The 22,500-nt window shown below is 41.3% G+C and overlaps 2 protein-coding genes across 6 annotated transcripts in view; one reads left to right on the forward strand and one right to left on the reverse strand.

Moving 5' to 3' along the window:
* Window positions 1-18,954, forward strand: part of pak5 (p21 protein (Cdc42/Rac)-activated kinase 5) — a 36,254-nt gene extending 17,300 nt beyond the window's left edge. For 4 of the 5 annotated variants that reach the window (XM_052534746.1, XM_052534749.1, XM_052534748.1 and 1 more), the window contains 7 exons: window positions 6,637-7,455; window positions 11,165-11,671; window positions 12,102-12,235; window positions 15,706-15,832; window positions 16,602-16,727; window positions 16,805-16,939; window positions 18,171-18,954. In XM_052534746.1, the coding sequence (XP_052390706.1) occupies window positions 6,637-7,455; window positions 11,165-11,671; window positions 12,102-12,235; window positions 15,706-15,832; window positions 16,602-16,727; window positions 16,805-16,939; window positions 18,171-18,326 (2,004 nt within the window). In that variant the 3' untranslated portion in view covers window positions 18,327-18,954. The remainder of the gene's footprint in view (window positions 1-6,636; window positions 7,456-11,164; window positions 11,672-12,101; window positions 12,236-15,705; window positions 15,833-16,601; window positions 16,728-16,804; window positions 16,940-18,170) is intronic. The other variant, XR_008148656.1, reaches the window with a different exon arrangement.
* Window positions 18,955-21,008: 2,054 nt separating this feature from the next.
* The window catches only part of LOC127938282 (lysosome-associated membrane glycoprotein 5), a 7,530-nt gene continuing 6,038 nt past the window's right edge, over window positions 21,009-22,500 (reverse strand). Inside the window, exon 6 of the mRNA XM_052534782.1 lies at window positions 21,009-22,500. This exon is cut by the window's right edge and continues 576 nt beyond it. The gene's annotated coding sequence lies outside the window, so the exon portion shown is untranslated.

A 22,500-nucleotide genomic window follows, 5' to 3' on the forward strand; every position in this document is an offset into this window, starting at 1 on the left:
AGTTTATGGTTAAAACAAGAACAAATATCTACGTAATTCAAAGGAAAATCTAGATAATTTTTCTGACCCCATCCACAGATGTTCTTGAATTAAGCTTAGACTCATTTAATAATAATATATTTTTATAAAAACAAGTAAATTTTTAATCTCATTATGCATCTCCAATAAATCTTTCTTTATTTAAGAAGGTTTAGATATTTATACTGGAAAACAAAAAAAAATACTGATGAAAAATACTTAATTCATGGCTTGTTGCTCAGGGACTGCCACATGAAGGTGTGTGTGTGTGTGTGTGCAGTGTGTGATGATGAGCAGCAGATGGCGCTAGAGGAGCTCTGATCTCTCTGCAGGAGCTGTTCCTCTCATCATTCATTTGTGCAAAAGTTTCTTTGCATTGTAAATCACATGATAATACCTTTTTTTTTTTTACAGTAAAATGACATGCATTACCTTGTTAAACCTTATTAGCTCGTTATATGAAGTTATGTCCAGCTTTATCCGCATACATAAAGTAAACTAATGTACAGCAATGTACAGCAAATCTCAGACTCACGATTATTATAGTTAACTAAGACTGAAACTCAAACCATTAAAAAACATTTTTGTTACTTGAAATAAAATAAAAATTGGTAAAAATTAAAATATTTTTATTTCAGTTAGTAGCCAATGCAACATTTCTCATTTTAATTTAGTTTAACTTTATGTAATGAAATACAAAAAAACATATATATATATATATATATATATATATATTTATATATATAACCCTAACAAAAACTACTAAATTAAATAAAAATACACAACAGAATTGCTCAAACAATAACTAAAATGAAAATATTAAAATATAAACTAATTCAAAATATAAAAATAAAAACTCAATGATACTAAAATAATACAGATGTCATGTTTTTCGTCATAAAATGTAAAGTATCCCCATCTGTAATCTGCTAAATGTGACTATAAGTTATTATAAATATTAACATCATGATTTTCTGTGAATCTGCTTGGAAATGTGTTGTGAAAAACACTGTACAGATAAAACGGACATAATTATAACAGTTAACACGGAAACGTTTATACAGTGTGCTTGTGAAATACTGGAACAGGAAGTAATGTTTCCATGACGTCAGTGCAGATGAGTGTCTGGATGTGTGGATTGGGACGCTGCATTGTCATTGGCCAGCGGACGCTGCGTGGTCATTGGTCGGAGGATGCTGCGTGGTCATTGGCCGCAGGATGCTGCGTGGTCATTGGCCGGAGGATGCTGCGTGGTCATTGGCCGGCGGACACTGCGTGGTCATTGGCCGGAGGATGCTGCGTGGTCATTGGTCGGAGGATGCTGCGTGGTCATTGGTCGGAGGATGCTGCGTGGTCATTGGCCGGAGGACGCTGCGTGGTCATTGGCCGGCCGTACTGTACGCAGGAGACACAGTCAGTACAGTCAGTGGCGCAGCAGTCATTAATTACGTCACACTCTTCATTCCGCTCAAGGTTAATACTGAGCTTATCTCCATACTGCGCTTACCTTGAGACGTCAGATCTATTAGAGCTTATCACCACAGCACAGACCGGAGATGTGGACGCTGAAGTATGTCTGCTGTCATACAGTGCTAATGCTAACACCTCCAGCCGGCTCATTCACAGGAGCGAGGCAGATGACAGAGTTAATTAACCTCCGTCACCTCCAGCCGTCTCAGCAGCAGAATAATTACAAACATCACACCGGACTCTGCATTAGAACAGATAGAGAGCAGGTCTTTTTAAGCATTTCTTATCCTTTATTATTTACACCAAAACTGATCATTCTGTCATCAATTACTCACCCTCATGTCTTTCTTCTGTTCAACACAAAAGAAGAGGTTTTGAGAAATGTGTCGGATGGGGTCCAATGTTGTTTGGTTCTTCCAGCATTCTTTAAAATATCACCTGTTTTACTGAAAAAGAGGCTTGAACAAGATGATTAGGTGAGTAAATGATGACAGAATGACAATTTGTTTTAACCTCAACCTTCACCTACATTTTATGTATTGGCACTTTCAAATCCATAAATAATCCTATTATACAACTGCATAGCAACACCCTAGCAACCACCCAGGACAATATTACTCTTTAAGTGATTGTAAGTGTGAGTGACTGTTAGTGTGAGCAAGTGTGTGTGTTTGTGTGGATGTGTCTTAGTGTGTGTAAGTGAATGAGTGAGTGAGAGAGTGTGTGTGTGTGTGTGTGTGTGTGTGTGTGTGTGTGTGTGAGTGATTGACTGTTAGTGTGAGTGATGGTCCATGATCTTGTACATGTTTTTAACTGCACTTCTTTTAAGTGGACTTAAATAAAGTGTTTTAATGTGTGTGAGTGTGATTGTTAGTGTGAGTGTTAGTGAGTCAAATCAAGTCACCGTTGTTTATATAGCGTTTTTAACAATATATATAGATTGTAATAAAGCAACTGAACAGCATTAAATAGGAATATAGTGTGTCAATAAAGAAAAAAGGCAGTTCATCATTGAATTCAATTATTACTAAACAGACAAATATTAGCGTAGATGCCATTCTTCTAATGATGTAGCAAGTACATCGGGTGTTATGGGAAGTGTTTCCGGTTCCGGTTCCGGTTTCCCTAATTAATGCAGCCTAAAAATCCTTTAACGGATTTGGATATTAAAAGCATATTAGTATGTTATGTGTAAGCCAGGTTAAAGAGATGGGTCTTTAATCTAGATTTAAACTGCAAGAGTGTGTCTGCCTCCCGAACAATGTTAGGTAGGTTATTCCAGAGTTTAGGCGCCGAATAGGAAAAGGATCTGCCGCCCGCAGTTGATTTTGATATTCTAGGTATTATCAAATTGCCTGAGTTTTGAGAATGTAGCGGACGTAGAGGAGTATAATGTAAAAGGAGCTCATTCAAATACTGAGGTGCTAAACCATTCAGGGCTTTATAAGTAATAAGCAATATTTTAAAATCTATACGATGTTTGATAGGGAGCCAGTGCAGTGTGGACAGGACCGGGCTAATATGGTCATACTTCCTGGTTCTAGTAAGAACTCTTGCTGCTGCATTTTGGACTAGCTGTAGTTTGTTTACTAAGCGTGCAGAACAACCACCCAATAAAGCATTACAATAGTCTAACCTTGAGGTCATAAATGCATGGATTAACATTTCCATGCATTAGGCCGTAATTTAGATATATTGTTGAGATATATCTCGATATATCTCGAAGAAATATAGAGCTGAGTATCATCAGCATAACAGTGAAAGCTAACACCATGTTTCCTGATGATATCTCCCAAGGGTAACATATAAAGCGTGAAAATGAATAGCCATAGTACTGAGCCTTGAGGTACTCCATACTGTACTTGTGATTGATATGATACATCTTAATTCAATTTATGCATTTAGCAGATGCTTTTATCCAAAGCGACTTACAGTGCATTCAGGATAACATTTTTTACCTAACATGTGCTCCCTGGGACTTGAACCCACAACCTTGCACTGCTAACGCAATGCTCTACCACTTGAGCCACAGGAACATAATTAATTCACTGCAAATTGATGCCGGTCAGATAAGTAAGATTGACTTGAAGCATTCGATTGACTTGAAGCATCGCTGTGCACAAATCCCCCCCAAAAAAACAAAGTGGAAAACCTGGATATTTTAGGCATTATTAAAATCTTGGCTGGGACGTGTCCCGTATGAACGGCGCATATGGCCACCCTAACTAATAGAGAGATACACCCACGATCAGATGATAAGAGCAGATCATTTGTAACTCTAAGGAGAGCAGTCTCAGTACTATGATACGGTCTAAATCCTGACTGGAAATCCTCACATATACCATTTTTCTCTAAGAAGGAACATAATTGTGAGGATACCACCTTTTCTAGTATCTTGAACAGAAAAGGGAGATTCGAGATTGGTCTATAATTAACTAGTTCTTTGGGGTCAAGTTGTGGTTTTTTGATGAGAGGCTTAATAACAGCCAGTTTGAAGGTTTTGGGGACATATCCTAATGACAATGAGGAATTAATAATGGTCAGAAGAGGAACTATGACTTCTGGAAGCACCTCTTTTAGGAGCTTAGATGGTATAGGGTCTAACATACATGTTGTAGGTTTAGATGATTTAACAAGTTTATACAATTCTTCCTCTCCTATAGTAGAGAATGAGTGGAACTGTTCCTCAGGGGGTCTATAGTGCACTGTCTGATGTGATACTGTAGCTGACGGCTGAATGGTTGCAATTTTATCTCTAATAGTATCGATTTTAGAAGTAAAGTAGTTCATAAAGTTATTACATTAAACGTCAACACTTGTTGATGTTTTATTTTTCATTAATTTAGCCACTGTATTGAATAAATACCTGGGGTTATGTTTGTTTTCTTCTAAAAGAGAAGAAAAGTAATCAGATCTAGCAGTTTTTAATGCTTTTCTGTAGGATAGGTTACTTTCCCGCCAAGCAATACGAAATACCTCTAGTTTTGTTTTCCTCCAGCTGCGCTCCATTTTTCGGGCTGCTCTCTTTAGGGTATGCTCATTATACCATGGTGTCAAACTGTTTTCCTTAACCTTCCTTAAGCGTAAAGGAGCAACTGTATTTAAAGTGCTAGAAAAGAGAGAGTCCATAGTTTCTGTTACATCATCAAGTTGTTCTGAGGTTTTGGATATGCTAATGAATCGGGATAAATCAAGAAGATTAGTTACAAGGCAACCTTTTGTGGTAGAAGTGATGGTTCTTCCATAGTTGTAACAAGGAGTTAGAAGTTGTAGGAATTTACAGTTTTGCCTTATATGAAGTTTACACGAGTGTTGATTAATGAGTGAACTAGCATGTGTGAGTGTTAACGTCAGTGAGAGTTAGTGGGTGTGAATGTGATTGTTAACATGAATGAGTGAGTGTTAGTGGGTGTGAGTGTTAGCCTGAGTGAGTGTGTGTTAGCGTCAGTGAGTGTTAACGTGTATTAGTGTATTAGTGTATTAGAGCAGATGTATAGCAGATCAGAGGTGTAAAGGCCTGCGATCACACTCTCCTCAGATGGACTGAGCTCAGAGCGCAGTGGTGACAGACGTATTAAAGAGATGGATGACACTCTGTGTAGTGCTGCTGTGAGGAGGACAGGAGATTTATTTCCTCTTCCTGTGCTGAAGCTCAGACTGTGACATTTAAGCTCCTCTCTTTTTCTTAAACTGACCACATGTTCCTGCTCGTCAGATCTGTTAAGTTAAACACTTCATATTTGTAGGGAGATTGTGCATCTATTCATGCACACCTGTCTGACTTGATTGTTGAAGGTGAAGTGAGGAGGTGAAAATTATCTGTGTATACTTGAGCTTCATATTAAGCATCGAGAATCTGGTTATGTTTTGATGACATGCATCTGTCATCAGAGCTTCAGAGTAAAGGTTTAATATGGACCTTCATCTGAAAATAATGTTTATGTGAATGTGGTCCGATGTGGTCTCAGCTGTGTCTCATGTTTCATGTGTTTCATTGACTGACGGTCTTATGCATTAGTTTCTGCCAATATTAAAGAAATCAACCAGAAGATCAATCAGAACTAAAAAAGGTTTTACTGGATGAAGCCATAGAGGAAGTTTCTTAAGATCCAAAAAGTTTTTTCCTGGTTCTTAAGAAAAGAACCCTGGAACCAAAACATTAATCTGAAGAACCTATGATGAGAAATCTTTTTTTTTTTTTAAAGGTACACATAGGTCTGACTGCATCTTACAGAAGTTTAACAGAATGAATGTGACCAGAGTTTAACTCCAACTGCATGAGCTGACTACTGCATGTTTAAACACTGTGTTCTGGATCAAACATGATCTAGAACCTCTGGACCTTTGTACTAGTTCTACTTCAGGTCATCTGATGTTACTTAAAGAGCCAAGCCACGGCAGAAACTAAATGAGGTCAGAGAGTTTTTATACTGCAGATGCAGGTCAAGATCACAGCGGCCTCTCTTTACTGGAGCTGCATACGTCACATACTGTACAGTAATGTCTAGAAATATAGTCTCTTCTTTTAAGATTTGATCACGTACCAAGAAAATAATCACAATTTGTCCTAGTGCACACAGCAGCAGGTACTCTAAAATAATGATACTCTATTAACTTTTAAATAAAGGTTTTAAAAGGTGGTTTTTTTCTTTTGGTTCCCAGAAGAACCTTTCAGTGATCAGATCTTAAAAGAATTGTGTATGTGGGATTGGTTTGTACCTGGTTTGGGTCAGTCTATATGGAAAATATGGAAAGACCCGTATAATGTCTGTTTTTCTAAATCTGCTGATGTAATTGTAGTGTAATTTTAGTTATTGTGTAGTTTTGGATGACTAGTGAGAGGGGATATTGGGAAAAAGCCTTTTGTCTGGCCTTTCAGCTCGTGCCACTCTTATATTTTGGGTCTGTTTCAGTGTTTTATTCTACGGTGAGTCACGACGCAGCTGTGTAACACGCTTAAGCAGCAGTGGGATGAGATAAGTAGCGCTGTGATTTATTCAGGCTCGGCTCGTGAGAGCGCCGCTGCCAAACATCTTCTGATCCCACTCCCACTGCTGTTAGACTCTGTCAAAATATATGTGTGTGGATCGCTCAGGCCTGGACCTTCCTGTTGATGCTCTGTGCCTCTCCCCTTCATTCTCTTTGCAGACCATCGTCCGCGGGAGCCGGCCGCCCAAGGACACCTCCATCAACGGCCTGCTGGAGGGGTTTGACAGCATCTCCGTCACCCGCTCCAACTCTCTGAGGAAAGAGAGTCCACCTGGAGCTCATCAGTCCAGCGGGAGTAAGCCATCATCTGCGTCCACGTCCAACGCCGGCGGACCAGAGGAGAACGGCTTCGGACACTATTACGGCCGCTTCTCCTGCGACCTGGACAGCAGTAAAGACTTCTCTCTGGAGGCGTACCGTGACCGAGGTGGCCATGACAGTGAGTTGGCGGTCGGACGGCACTACCGCTTCTCTCTCAGACAGAACGGCCATCCCATCCGCAGCCCCTTCTATCCCGACGCCATGCCGCAGAAGTCCTCGGACTACGCCAAGATGCCACCGGACTACCACGCTTACCTGGAGAGCAAGATGCGGCTGTCCACCGCTGAGATGGCCATGGGCGGCCGCAGGGACTACTACCGCGCCTCTCTGGGCGGATCCAGTCAGGACTATCGGGAGCATCCGCTGGGAACGCCGTCGCGTGTCTCCGTCCACAGCGGACAGATGAACTATCCCGACGGAGACTGGGGATACGGAGCTGGACTGAGAGAGGACTATGACAAGAGACCCAAGTCCTCTTACATCAGTCAGACGAGCCCCCAGCCGGCCATCCGTCAGCGCTCTCGCTCGGGGTCAGGCCTGCAGGAGCCCAGCCAACCCTACGGCATCAGTGCATTTAAAGCTGCGCCGCAGGGGCCGTACAGCTCCTACACGTACCCCAGACTGTCCGAGAACACGTCTTCACTCGTCATGGGCAAGGTAAAGATGAAATCAGCCTCCTTCTAATGATGGGTTTGGCTTTTTTTGTCCTGCAGGGTTATTTTGTCAAAAGGCACCAATGCATTAAGGACACATTCACACTATATGATGTTTTTTAATAAAGTTCAGGCGGAGCACGTTCAGATAATCAACTTAATTAGCACTATAATAAAATATATATATACAGCCAACTTCCCTTTGTCCCATAACAGTTTTCTGGGATTTCTCCTCCACCCCGACTCCTCACTCCTAACCATTCCTGTCCCAGCTTTGGGATATGGTGGAGTTCTCTGGGTTTAGTTTATATTCCAAGCTCGGAGCCCCTACCCTTTGGACAGCACGCCAGATATGCTAAATATTTGCTCTGATTATATGTAAGTGCGAACTCGTGAACAGTGCAGAGTTTGTGTGGTTTCTGGCACAGTTTACAATCAATGCAAGATAATTCCAGACTGACCAAAGCAAACCACTACTGATGATGCATCATTTGAAAGTGAAAAAAAAAAGTGACGTGACATTCAGCCAAGTATGGTGACCCATACTCAGAATTTGTGCTCTGCATTTAACCCATCCGAAGTGCACACACCCAGCAGTGAACACACACACACACACTGTGAGCACACACCCGGAGCAGTGTTCATCATTTATGCTGCGGCGCCCGGGGAGCAGTTGGGGGTTCGATGCCTTGCTCAAGGGCTCCTCAGTCGTGGTATTGAAGGTGGAGAGAGAACTGTTCATGCACTCCCCCCACCCACAATTCCTGCCGGCCCGGGACTCGAACTCACAACCTTTAGATTTCCAGTCTGACTCTCTAACCATTAGGCCACGACTTCCCCCGAAGTGGGATGTGTGTGATGGTCAAATCCTGCTTGTCTCCTCAGAGATTGCCACGTTGTAGACTTTGGAGGAAAAGTCTCCATGGAGCATTGTTTTGCTCAAACATCTTGTGATAGCAAAAATAATAAAAGAGTGCTGCATTTAAATACATGCATTTGGAGGATGCTTTTATGTTGCATTCCATGCTCTTTCGGCATTACAAGTTCAGTGTTTCCCATACATTTAATTATTTATATACACTGACTGCCACAAATAGATTTTCCAAAAGGCTTTGACTTTGTTAAATAAAAATGAGCTCTGGACATTTCAAAGTCAAAATGCAGCACAGGTGTTTTTATAAGACTGTAGGGAACTGTCTGTCTTTAGAAAAGTTTAGATGTCATTTTCATTTAATCTTTCCTATAATGCCTGATAAAGTAGCGTTTATGATTGCAGCGCTGCTTTGTTTACAGCTGTTACCAGGGAAACCGCTATTTCTGCCACTCTTAAAGCGCCTCCTGCTGGCAGAGAATGAATTTGATAATTCAATAAATATGTCATGTTGGATATTCTGCATATAATTTATGCTGTTTTTCTCATGTCATGCATTTAGCAGGTGCTTTTACATTGCATTTCATGCACTTTGCACTTTAGAAGAGTATTAGCCACTTCCTCGATAACTCAAAGTAGTTAGCTTGCTTACGGTCTTGTATTTACTCCTATTATCACCATCATCAGGAAAATCTCATGAAGAAATATCTGTTTCATATTTGACCCCTAAATCAAAAGAAATAAATATTTTTAGAAGATGTTAAATCACAGTGGACACAGGCCGTGTAGGGCGTATTATCTCTCAGCACGGGCTCCGTGATGGATCTGGTGTCAGTTCTTAATCTCCTCACCCGTGAAAAGAGCGCGGCGGCCGGAGACACAGAATTACTCATGAGAGCGGCGCACGAATCAATTAATGGAAGCGTAGCATCACCCAGATAACAGCGGCTCATCCCAGAGCTTCATTCACACACGCTTGAGCTCTTGTCATCTCAGTTCAGGACCACTGTAAGACATCCGCGCATCAGAACTGTATTAGCCTCCTCAATATACTGCAAGGTAAATTTACACCAGAGTTAAGAAAGTTAACTAAAGCTAAAATATAAAATAAACGCGGTTATTTTAAATAAAATAAACATTATATTAAACAAAATAAATGCCTTTATATAAACATTTCTCAAAAAGTCACAAAAATACACAACAAATGTACTAAAGCTTTAAACATGAAAAAAGATGTAGATACAAAACTGATTAATAAAGGCAATTGGAATTTTGCGTCTAATGTGCTTTATTGTCATGAAAATAATGGCACAGTCTCTTCGTTTTCAGTATGCTACATGTACGGTCGTGTTTCTGTGTAATCTGATTTACGCAGGGTTAGACTGTGATTCAGTGAGATGTTGTGCTGTGTGGAGCAGCACAGCCGGTGTGTGTGTGTGATTTCACTGTGATTCGGAGGATTCAGCAAACACACGCTGCAGTCCCATCAGTCTCGGCTCAGCAGCTTCATAATGAACCTCTTTCTTTCTCATTCACCTCGACTCGGTCACTTTCAGCGAGCCCAGCGTTTTGTGAGCGCTGCTGGGAATCTGGGGCCGTTAAAGGCCGACAGCTCGGGGACTTGGGAACTCGTGCACGCTCCGCTCATTGTGATGAACTGATGTTGTGGCACCTTCCTTTTCTGCAGGCCTTGCACAAAAGCCACGGCGTCGTGTTCCACCACAGAATTCAATTTCACACTCCAGTTGGGTTGTTGATTACGCTGCCAAATTCAGATTAATGTGCATTTAACGAACACGGATCAGCCAGCGGTTGGGAAAGGAGGTCTCGGGACTCTCTCCGGCCCATAAACAGCCTCGCCGGGATGATTGATTAAACGAGTCCACCGATATAATTACAGCCGATGCTCTCATCATCAGATGACGATCCGTGTCGTGTCATCTTTCTGTGTTTTGGGGAGTGCTGGGAATGATTCGATCTACCGCCCACCGTGACCCTGCTGAGTTTATTCCTCTGACAAATACTCGCTTTTCTTTCTAAGCTGAAAAGATCTCCACTCTTCCATATGTGTCTATCGCACACCGTACTAGTCAAACGATTGAATAATTAAGCAATTGAAATATTATAACAGTATGATTATATTACATATTATTTCTATGTAAAATAACTGTGAATATCAATGTGAATCTCTGTGTAGTTTATTTCTGTGATGCTCCGCTGTATTTTCAGCATCATTCCTCCAGTCTTCAGTGTCACATGATCTTCAGAAATCAGAATAATATGATGATTTACTGCTCAGATTTTTTAAAAGAAATTAATTAAATTAATTATTTTATTCCGCACCGATGTATTAAATTGATTAAAAGTGACAGTAAAGACATTTATAATGTTACAAAAGATTTCTATTTCAAATAAACGCTGTACTTTTAAACTTTCTGTTCATCTGTGAATCCTGAAAAATGTTTCACAGTTTCCAAAGAAATATTGAGCAGCACAACTGTGTTCAACACTGATAATAATCAGAAATGTTTCTTGAGCAGTAAATCATCATATTATTCTGATTTCTGAAGATCATGTGACACTGAAGACTGGAGGAATGATGCTGAAAATACAGCGGAGCATCACGGAAATACATTACACTTTAACACAGATTCACACAGAAAACAGATGATTTAGATTGTAATAATGTTTCAGAATATTACTTTTTTCACTTCAGTAAACGCAGCAGATCTTCAAAGAATGATTCCATGAATCCAGTGTCAGTGTGATGTGGTTTGTTGTCATCTCTGAGATCTTCTGTCTGCATTATTCCCTCATCATGTTGTGTGTTTGGATCTAACAGGGCGAGTACGAGCGGGTGGCCCGTGACAGGAGTCTGCAGGGGCCGGGGCCGGGGCCCGAGATGTACTCACGCGTTCCCCTCAAACTACCTCAGAGCCACGGCAAACCTGTGTACTCGGCCAGTTTCCAGATCCCTCCGCCCTTCCACTACAAGCCCTCGCCGTTCCCCCCCCCGCCGCCCCAGCCCAGCCCCCCCTACACCCCGCAGGGAGCACACTCACAGCCCTCCTCGCCCTTCATCCCGGGGCCCGGGGCCTATCCTCCGCCCAGCTGGGGCTCGTCCTCCGAGCAGCCCCCCTGCAGGGTGTCCCACGAACAGTTCCGCGCCGCGCTGCAGCTGGTGGTGAACCCCGGCGACCCGCGCGAGTATCTGGACAACTTCCTGAAGATCGGAGAGGGATCCACGGGCATCGTGTGCATCGCCACCGAGAAGCACAGCGGCAAACAGGTGGCTGTGAAGAAGATGGACCTGAGGAAACAGCAGCGGAGGGAACTTCTGTTCAACGAGGTGAGCGCGCAGATATCCTGCTCATCAAACCAGCGACTGGTGAAGAGTTGTGCAAGAAAGGCAAAAACTGTGATTATATAGCAATATGTGTATAAAATATTAGTATTAATGTTAAAATATTAATCATAATATCGAAATATTATTAGTATTAGAATATTTCTCTATAAAATTAATATTGTTTTTAGCAATTATTTCAATACTAAAATTGCTAGTCTTTTGTTGGGAGCAGCTGGTTTATACACGCGTCTCATTACGAGTTTGGGAAGATGTTTTTGTGCGTGTTGTTTTCCCAGATGCACATTATATTGGATTCAGACTGATGCAGAGACGTGAAAGCACTGGATCAGAGCTGCTGGTGTGTCGCTGGACACAGTGCTGAGAGTAACTCATTTCATCTACAATTAGTAATGATCTGTTCATCTGCCTGCAGGTGGTCATCATGAGAGACTACCATCACGAGAACGTGGTGGACATGTACAACAGTTATCTGGTCGCTGATGAACTCTGGGTAGTGATGGAGTTCCTTGAGGGCGGAGCCCTGACTGACATCGTCACTCACACCAGGTTAGAGCCAGTCGTCCAATCAGAATCAGTCTATCAGAGTCTCGATTCATTCAGTGTGAATCATCTGATCTTTCGATTCAAGTCCATCAAGACCGTAATAAAAAGAGAAAATGATTAAGTCAGATTATATAACACTAGGCCTCATTATTGAGTTTGTGTCAGAAATGACTAGATCAGGAGGCTTTTAATAGAGAACAATTGAACACTTTTCACAATCAGCTCTGATCTAATATGAAATGGAGAGTAAGATTACTCTTCTGCTGCTGATTTACAGAGCGGCGTTATCTGCTGGAGACAACAGTCCAGTCATGAATTATTATTGGGAAAGTTTGTGGTGGAGTGTTTTAAACGCTGCCTCTGCTCTCGAAGCGTCTGCATAATTACAGTAATTGGCATTGTTCGTCAGTTCAGTGTGGCGTGATGTTGGACTGTAATTACACACTTTTAGAGACACGCGTGACCTGATCAGCACGACATGCTTGCATCCCACCCGTGTTCTGTTTCTGATGCGCTTTATTTCGGTTCTGTTTAAGACACTAATAGAGACGCTAATGTCTACATAGACAGATCCCTTCTTAGGCAGCATCTTCAGCGACACACGGGTCTGAATCAGAATCAGAAATCATTATTTTTTTTTTCATTTCATTTTATCTTTTGAGCACTGAATGAATAGTTAGTTCAAATATTTAAAGGTTTAATGTTCAAATCTGTTTTGCGTTTTTTTTTTACATAAAAGAAGAAGGTGCTAATCGGCAAAGGGTCAGGAGGTCAAACAGGGTTCATATGCTATAGTTTTGATAACATTCTTATTCTTAGGTTGTGTCTCATGGATTCAAATAGAGTCAGGTGGAGACTGGTGGAGTCAGATGGAGTCAGATGGAGTCTGATGGAGTCTGATGGAGTCTGGTGGAGTCTGGTGGAGTCTGGTGGAGTCTGATGGAGTCAGGTGGAGTCAGGTGGAGTCTGATGGAGTCTGATGGAGTCAGATGGAGTCTGATGGAGTCTGATGGAGTCAGATGGAGTCAGGTGGAGTCAGGTGGAGTCTGATGGAGTCTGATGGAGTCTGATGGAGTCTGATGGAGTCAGGTGGAGTCAGGTGGAGTCTGATGGAGTCTGATGGAGTCTGATGGAGTCTGATGGAGTCAGGTGGAGTCAGGTGGAGTCTGATGGAGTCTGATGGAGTCTGATGGAGTCTGGTGGAGTCTGGTGGAGTCAGGTGGAGTCTGATGGAGTCTGATGGAGTCTGATGGAGTCTGATGGAGTCAGGTGGAGTCAGGTGGAGTCAGGTGGAGTCTGATGGAGTCTGATGGAGTCTGGTGGAGTCAGGTGGAGTCAGGTGGAGTCAGGTGGAGTCAGGTGGAGTCTGATGGAGTCTGATGGAGTCAGATGGAGTCAGACGGAGTCAGACGGAGTCTGATGGAGTCAGACGGAGTCAGACGGAGTCAGACGGAGTCAGGTGGAGTCTGATGGAGTCTGATGGAGTCTGATGGAGTCAGGTGGAGTCAGGTGGAGTCAGGTGGAGTCAGGTGGAGTCAGATGGAGTCAGATGGAGTCAGATGGAGTCTGGTGGAGTCTGGTGGAGTCTGGTGGAGTCAGATGGAGTCTGATGGAGTCTGGTGGAGTCTGGTGGAGTCTGGTGGAGTCAGGTGGAGTCAGGTGGAGTCAGGTGGAGTCAGGTGGAGTCTGATGGAGTCTGATGGAGTCAGATGGAGTCAGATGGAGTCTGATGGAGTCTGATGGAGTCAGATGGAGTCTGATGGAGTCAGGTGGAGTCTGATGGAGTCAGGTGGAGTCAGGTGGAGTCAGGTGGAGTCAGATGGAGTCTGGTGGAGTCAGGTGGAGTCAGGTGGAGTCTGATGGAGTCAGGTGGAGTCAGGTGGAGTCAGGTGGAGTCAGGTGGAGTCTGATGGAGTCTGATGGAGTCTGATGGAGTCTGATGGAGTCAGATGGAGGCAGATTGAGTCTGATGGAGTCTGATGGAGTCAGATGGAGTCAGGTGGAGTCAGGTGGAGTCAGGTGGAGTCAGGTGGAGTCAGATGGAGTCAGATGGAGTCTGATGGAGTCTGATGGAGTCAGATGGAGTCAGATGGAGTCAGGTGGAGTCAGGTGGAGTCAGATGGAGTCAGGTGGAGTCAGGTGGAGTCAGACGGAGTCAGTTGGAGTTGTATGGAGTAGAATGAAGTCACATGAAACAGTTGATGATGGTCTGAGTGCACAGGATCAGTGTTCTTCATGTGCTGCGGACTGATGTCGGAATCACTGGGTTCCTGCCAGAGCTAACGCTGATCCGTGATCGAGCATGTTCCTGTGTGTGGGCCATTCAAGGATTGCTGTGTTTTCAATTAACAACACATTGTAATGAGGCTCTTGATAGATTAGTAGAATCTGGAGGTGTTTGAGGCTAATAAGTGTCTGACATGACTTATGAATTTACTTATTATACTAATAGCTGACAGTGAGCGCTGTGATGGGATGATTGGGCTTAAACACACATTCAGATGTTTCTGTTTTATAGATTAAACCATTTATTGAACAGTAATGTCTTTAACTAAAACAGTACAGGCTGTGTCATACAGTGATTCTACCATGCAGCTCGTTTATATATATATATGTGTGTGTGTGTGTGTGTGTGTGTGTGCGCGTGTGTGTGTGTGTGTGTGTTCATTATTATTCATTTGACTTTACAGTACAGTTCCATCAGTGCTACATTAACAATGAGCAGTGCATTTCTTATAATATTTAACACTTTTTTTTTTTTTTTTTATATTTGATCTAAGTCGGTGTGAGTAGGTTTTGTATGTCACTGTATGTAAAGAATGGAGTAGTGAATGAGTTTTTGGAGACAGAGGTGTCCTTTATGGATCTCCTCATGAGGAGTCGTTCTTCAGAATAACTACAATCACGTCCCGTTCGTGCATCACGCTGCATTAGTGTTGAGGAGGAGCGAGAGCCACAAACACATGGCAGCGTGTTCCCCTCCAGTGCAGCCGCAGGCGAGACAGATGAGAGCCTCACGCTCCACTGATGGAGTCACGACTCACCCACGAGCCTTTGTTCTGCTGCGCGTTTGAAACATGCTGCTAATGGCACGCTAGCGCTTGTGTGTGTGTGTGTGTGTGAGAGAGTGTAGGCGGACAGGGATCAGGTTAGTTACTCAGTACCGCTACTGAATCTGTGATAATAGAGGCTTGTGGTTTAGAGCAGCTGAAATGACGCTGATGTATATTCACACAGTGAGAGTTCAATCAGAACACAATCATTAGTGCTGTTCACCGTCATCACTGCATGATGAAACTGCCCAGAACACCCTAGCAATGGCATAGCAACTCCTTAGCAACCACCCAGAACAGCCTAACAACTGCTTAGCACCACTCTAGCAACCATGTTAGTCTCAAGAGAAGGGAGAAGCTGTTTCCTCTCATTTGCTCTCCTTGTTGAGGAGATCTGATGTTTGTGTGTTTGGTTGACAGGATGAACGAGGAGCAGATCGCCACGGTCTGTCTGTCGGTGCTGAAGGCTCTGTCTTACCTGCACACACAGGGCGTTATACACCGAGACATCAAGAGCGACTCCATCCTGCTGACCAGCGACGGACGGGTGCGTTTCCTCAGCTACGCTATAATATAATATAATATAATATAATAAATACATATTATTACATATAATAATTTAAATTATATTAAATTGAAATTAAATAAATTATGTCAAGATGAATAATATAAGTAAATTATATTTAATTGTACAATTAGGGTTAGGGTTATTTATATATTAATTATTACATTAAATTGATTTATATTTTATTATATGAATCATTAAATTAAAATAAATAATTTAATTTTATACATATAATATCAAATATAATTTAAGTTAATAGAACTTATATAATATGAAAACTAATATATAAAATTATTACATATAAATGTACATACATGTTTCATGTAATTTATAATTTAAATAATATAATGCTGCTATGGGCATAAACTAAGGGCTATAGTTATATAAACTATGGACAACTAATGATGAGAATATTACATAATATAATAAAATATAAATAATTCATTAGAATAGAATAGAAGATTTAATTATCTTGTGTTTAATCATTATGACTGAATAAATAGCACATGGCACACAGTTTCATGGTCACAGTGATTTGTTGTATCATAAATCTTTCACAGGGACAAAAGTGTGTTTATTTTGAGGGTGAAAAGTGATCAGGGTAATTATCAACTTCACTAGTTCCAAGTAATTAAATCGTGTCTCCCACCTTGTAATTAGCTGGGAGAACATGACAAATGAAGGGGCGATTAGCGGCTAAACAGCTTTGTGTTGTGCTGTACGTGACGCTCCTGTGTGTTTCTGTGCTCAGATCAAGCTCTCGGATTTCGGCTTCTGTGCTCAAGTGTCCAAAGAGGTCCCCAAGAGGAAGTCTCTGGTGGGAACGCCGTACTGGATGGCACCGGAGGTCATCTCCAGACTTCCCTACGGCACTGAGGTACGGTCAGCGGCACTGACCCGTGTGCTGCATGATGGGTAACGAGTCAGCGCTGATCTGCTGTGGTGTGTCTGCAGGTGGACATCTGGTCTCTGGGCATCATGGTGATCGAGATGGTGGACGGAGAGCCGCCGTACTTCAACGAGCCGCCGCTGCAGGCCATGAGACGGATACGAGACAACCTGCCTCCGCAGATCAAGGACTCGCACAAGGTGATTGGCCAGAGCCACGGTCACATGATCACGTGTGCTGATTTACAGTGACGCTTGTTTATTAACCCAATGAAAACTCGAACAGAAAATTTATTTGAAGATCAATTAATTAATGATGTATTTAACAATAAACATTCAAATAAAAACTGCTGTACATAAACGTTTAAATTGCTCAAAAAAATGTATATCAGCCTTTTAATGATATAATTATTTTAAATACATAACTATGTATTAAATATTTAAATGCTTTGTGAAACTGTTCTACATCAAACATCTGAAGGAAACCCCAGCCCAGCTGAACGAGATGCAGATTCACTCGCTGACAGCAGGTGGCGCTGATGAACAGTAATGATACAGGGTTTCCTTGGTTACCGCTGTAAACAGAGCAGTGCTTCCTTATGAAAAGCAATGATACATTGTTTCCTTGGTTACCGCTGTAAACAGAGCTGTAAACAAAGCAGTAAACAAAGCAGTGCTGAGCCATGTCACTCGGCCGCCATCTTTGAAACGCCTCTCAGGCATCTAAGAGCTACTCCTATCTCTTTGAATGGGGAAACATCAAATTCTGCAAAACTGTTCACTAAGTTTGCGACAGCAGTTTTTATTTGAATGCATATTAAAGTAGCGATTCAATTTCATATTTAAAATCACCAAAGAAATTGTTATAAAAATCTTATTTCTCAGGCTAGATCAGTCAGTGCACATGCACAACCCGATTAGCGATTGGCTCTTTCATTCCTGCGATTAAGCAGTCATATTTAGCATTGCATTTTTCCCATTCAAAACTATTCGAGTGACACGTCTTGGCTATTCTATAATCTTTGGCTGAGCTTATGAACACTACTTTAATATGCATTGTTCCATTTCTAAAGACAGAGTTTCTAATATCATTTTGACGTTTCAGTTCCACTCAGATATACATTCATATAAATTACTACTCCAGTTGTATCGTGATCGTAAGCACCTCAACCGATTTGAATCATCACATACATGAATCGATTTTCAACCGGCTCACAGTTAATCGTTACGTCGCTTATTGTCATGCTTGAGTGACTGAATCATTGACTCATTCGATTTGTTTGAAACTGTGGATTCGTTCAATCTAATAATACAGCATCAGATAAATCGTACGGCTCATATCTATAAAAAGATATATATGTATTATATTCATATGGATGACTGTGTCATGTGAGGTGTAGGGTGTGTTGAATCAGCTGAAGCTCTTCTCCAGGTGTCGTCAGTTCTGCGGGTGTTTCTGGACCTGATGCTGGTGCGAGAGCCGTCCCAGAGAGCGTCGGCGCAGGAGCTGCTGCAGCACTCGTTCCTGAAGCTGTCGGGCCCCCCGTCCTGCATCGTTCCTCTGATGCGGCACTACCGACCCCGCTGAGAGACGCCGAGAGACGCCGAGAGACACGTTTAGAGCAGACTCACACAAGCGCTTTCATTGAGAACGGACGGTCCCGTCCCGCGCCGATCAGACGACTTCTTCACTCTCGTCTTCTCACGCTAACTATGAAGATGTATTTTAGAGCAATTGTAAGTTTAATTGTACAGTTTTGATAAACGGCAGTATTTTTGTTGTGATGTCACCATGCTGAAACGGGCAGTATTACCTAGAACTGAGAGTTTCTGTAAAATAACAATAACTAATAATAATAACCTTTCCTACTGTTTATATTTAATTTTTTGAAGATGGTCATAATCTGGCTGTTGCAGACAGATGAATCTGAATATATTTATTTATTCTACGTTTGTAGGTCGTGTCCGCTCACGCCAGAGTTTTCTTTCTGGTTTTCCGTAGTGTGGCCTTTTCACGCTCATTCTCCCGCGCGGCTGAACTCGTCCGATCTCCAGCAATATGAAGCTCTCACCCGTGTCTCATGGCTCACTGTGATCTGGAAACACGTGTTTCTGTAAGACTCTTGAGATCCGCTGTCGCGTCGCTTCTGTACGTGATCCTGCATGTGTGTCACTAAGAGCTGCTTTCAATAAAAACACTGATGCGTCACACGTCATCCTGTTCATGTGTTTAGAGATTAGACACTTATATAAAGATGTTTTTCTGGAAAGCTTTCTGCTGCATTTTCTCCACAGGACTTTTCATATATGAACTACAATCCCATGATGCATTGTAGAAGATAACCGTTTCCATAGTCACTCGTGATTCATCGGTCTGTTGAGATTGTCTTGAGTCTTAACCAGGAACATACTCTGTGTTGAATGAACTTGGTCCTGGACGTGTTTCTGGAACCACACACCTCGAAGAAGCAAGGTTTGGGGTTAAGGGTTAATCAACTGAGAGTTAGGGTTTAGCTGAGGGTAAGTTAACCCTGCTTCCTGGAATACACCCCAGGGTTCAGTGACTGGATAGAAAAATACTCTTAAGTAAAAAGAAAATTGGATTCTCAAATATTAAAACATTTTTTTAATAATTCAGTGTTTACAAATATCAACAATAAAACTGAGCAGCTCATGATCATTTTTTACATTTACAGGCATCATTTAATGACATTAAACGTATGTATACTTACGTGCTGGAAATTAATTTATTAATGTGACATGAAGGAAAATAAACAGGAACTTGTTCAGGACTCTTTAATTTTTTATTTCAAGGTACATGCTCAAACATGAAAATAATAAACACGAATAATAGTTTTATACATGTGGCCAGGGTTATTTTATCTAAAACCGTAAAACAATTTTTGTTACAAAAGTTTTAACTGAAAAAAAAAACAACTCAACTTTTCATTTTGTTTAATTTGATGTACTTAAACAACTGAAACTGAAAACAAAACAAAACATGGCAACAAAACAAAAATGTAGCTGCAAATAGCGATGGCGGGCCCGAGCTGTCAACGCAAACGCCACCCCGATGGCATCAGGAAACCTGTGCCCAGCAGGCACCTACACAGTAACCCTCCAGCACAGGGGTGTCCAACTCTGTTAACGGCGATCGACTGTCCTGCAACGTTTAGCTCCAACCCTAATCAAACGCACCTGAAGCAAGACAGCTTGACGTTACCATGGCAACAATATTATAGCTATTAATATCCCCTTAAAAGTTTTGTATTGGCCTTGTTTTGTCATTATTCTGATGAAGTTTCAAGCAAATCGAGTAAAATAAGATGCTGAATTAAAAGCATTTTGAAAATGACACACTTCCTGCTCCCAGTTAGTGGCACTATAACTTTGGCTCCTAAAAGTCACATATATGTGATCGGCATCATACAACGAACAAACCCCTGAAATTTGATAAAAATCGTATATAATAAAAAATGTGTTTATGCTATTAGGCACTTCCCATTTCTATTTTCACCATGAATTCATCGTCTCGCCGTGCACAGGCAAACCGTTTAAGATAAAAAAAAAAGATCAAAACTCCCCTGGCAATTTTTCCCAAATCCCCAATGTCTTGAGATCATGTTCACCGGGTTTCAAGGAAAACAGTTAAAAGTCCTCAGAGTAGTACATCAAATTCCTCAGCATGCTTTTGTTAAGCAGCCCAGAAACCCTAGAGCACGGATTCTGACTGTGATTTCTGACAGTGTTCCAGGGGGCGCTGTAGAGCCCCTGTGCCACGCCCGGGTCCCAGCCTCTGCGGTGTCCTGATGACCGTAGGGTCCGATGTTTGTGCCAATCTTCAAGAGTTTTTGAGTATGTTAGGGCCCCCCCCCCAAAAGGTTTATAAAAAAGTTTTTTTTAAATGCGCCCATTGGTTCGGGCCCTAATTACAAAAACTTTAACATTGTAATGAAAACAGAAAATTTTCATTAAAAAAAACGAAAAATGAACCAAAATCATAATAGTGTAACTACTGAGATCCCAAAAGAACCTCCCATGAACTCTATCTGATTCATTCATCTCGTTTGAAACAAGACAATACAGATTTTAATCTGTTTAGAATTCTTCAGTTGTCTAGAATAAAAGATTAAGAACATTTTGAAGTAGGCTATTAATAAAAATATTCCTAACTTTGTAAGCAAATACCAACACACTGGATCTAATTTCTGTCAAAGTGTACAGTAAAGATGCTTCTATACAGTTCTGAAATCATGACATAATACCGAAGTTCAACAAAAAATAAGTTTATTAGCGAAGCACATTTGCGTATGAACATGCTGAATGAGAACGAAACGAGAAACATGTGAAAACATCACGAGATTGAACAGAACTTCAGATGAATCCTGAGACTCGGACATCGATCGAAGCTCATTGTGTGGAAATCTTTAATGCTGTCTGACCGCTTCTTATTGATTCTCCATCACCTCCGTGTCCTGATTGATTCTGATGCTCTGCTGCAAGAGAAAACCCTCGAAGATCTCCTAAAACACGTCATTCTGTGCGGTCTCACACATCACTACATTTAGAAATCACTAAAGATTCAATAATCACAAAATAATAAGCAATAATCATCAAATATTTGTTTTATTTCTATCCTTTAAGCCATTTAAATATCTCTGTATTACAGTGATGAGGTGACGAAAGCAGAGGAATAATAATAATAATAATAATAATAATAATAATAATAAAATCTTTTGTTGCCTATTGATGTATTTTTCGGACTGATATACAGCTATTAGAATAGAGGGTTCAGACGGATGGAGATTCACAGGATGTATTATCTGAAGTCTAAGGTGTAGAGACGTGTTTCAGAAGCGGAAGGTGTTTGAGCTCGAGCCCTGCACAGATGCCTCCCTCAACCGCTGATAGCCTACTTCCGTTTCAGCTAACAACAACGATTCCGTTTTGTATTTAATGGCAGAGTGATTGTATTTCCTTAGGTTTTTTATGAAACTAATTTCGAAAAAAGTTTGTAGCATTTTTTATAAGTTTTAGTTTTTTAAAGTAACGTCCAAGCGGTCATGGGAGACAGTAAACTGATCATATATGTTTCATCAATTTAACTTTCTCAAATCAACACGACTTGAGTAAAATAAAGTCTATAGATAAAATAAAACAGTTCAAGCATAAAACAATGATTAAACGTTAGACCCAGATCAATGTGCTATATCTGAGAGAAGCTAAACGAGACGATCCCGATCTGTAATAAATACATAAATGTCCCGAGTCCGGCCGGAATGGATCGTGTTCAAATACAGATGAAATCTGACACCCAGGAAATAAACATGTGAGCAGTTTTAGGCAGCATGCTTTACAACAAATATTGATACCACCATAACCACCAGAAATACTTAATTATGTCTGCTTCACAACGAAACACAAGCTCATTGCGACCGATTCCCTGACATTATACATTCATTGCGACCCATTTAACAGATGCATCATTTTAAGTTAGAACAACCTGAACAGCAACAAACAATAACAATGCAGCAAAATAATAAACAGTGCATCTAACCCTCTATTAAACATGAAAAAGATATTTCATCATAGCTCACCAGTGCTGCTTTCTCAGTTCTGCGCTTGCAGAAATGGACTGTCCTAATTGTTACTCTAGTATCTTTAAATTAATGCTAGAAAGCCTATGCATTTGACAACTATATATTTTTAATAAACCATTATATTTCATTCATTTCAGTTAAAATCTATTTTCACACTCATCT

The sequence above is a fragment of the Carassius gibelio genome, chromosome A20 (genome assembly GCF_023724105.1).
Source record: "Carassius gibelio isolate Cgi1373 ecotype wild population from Czech Republic chromosome A20, carGib1.2-hapl.c, whole genome shotgun sequence".
NCBI classification, from domain to species: domain Eukaryota; kingdom Metazoa; phylum Chordata; class Actinopteri; order Cypriniformes; family Cyprinidae; genus Carassius; species Carassius gibelio.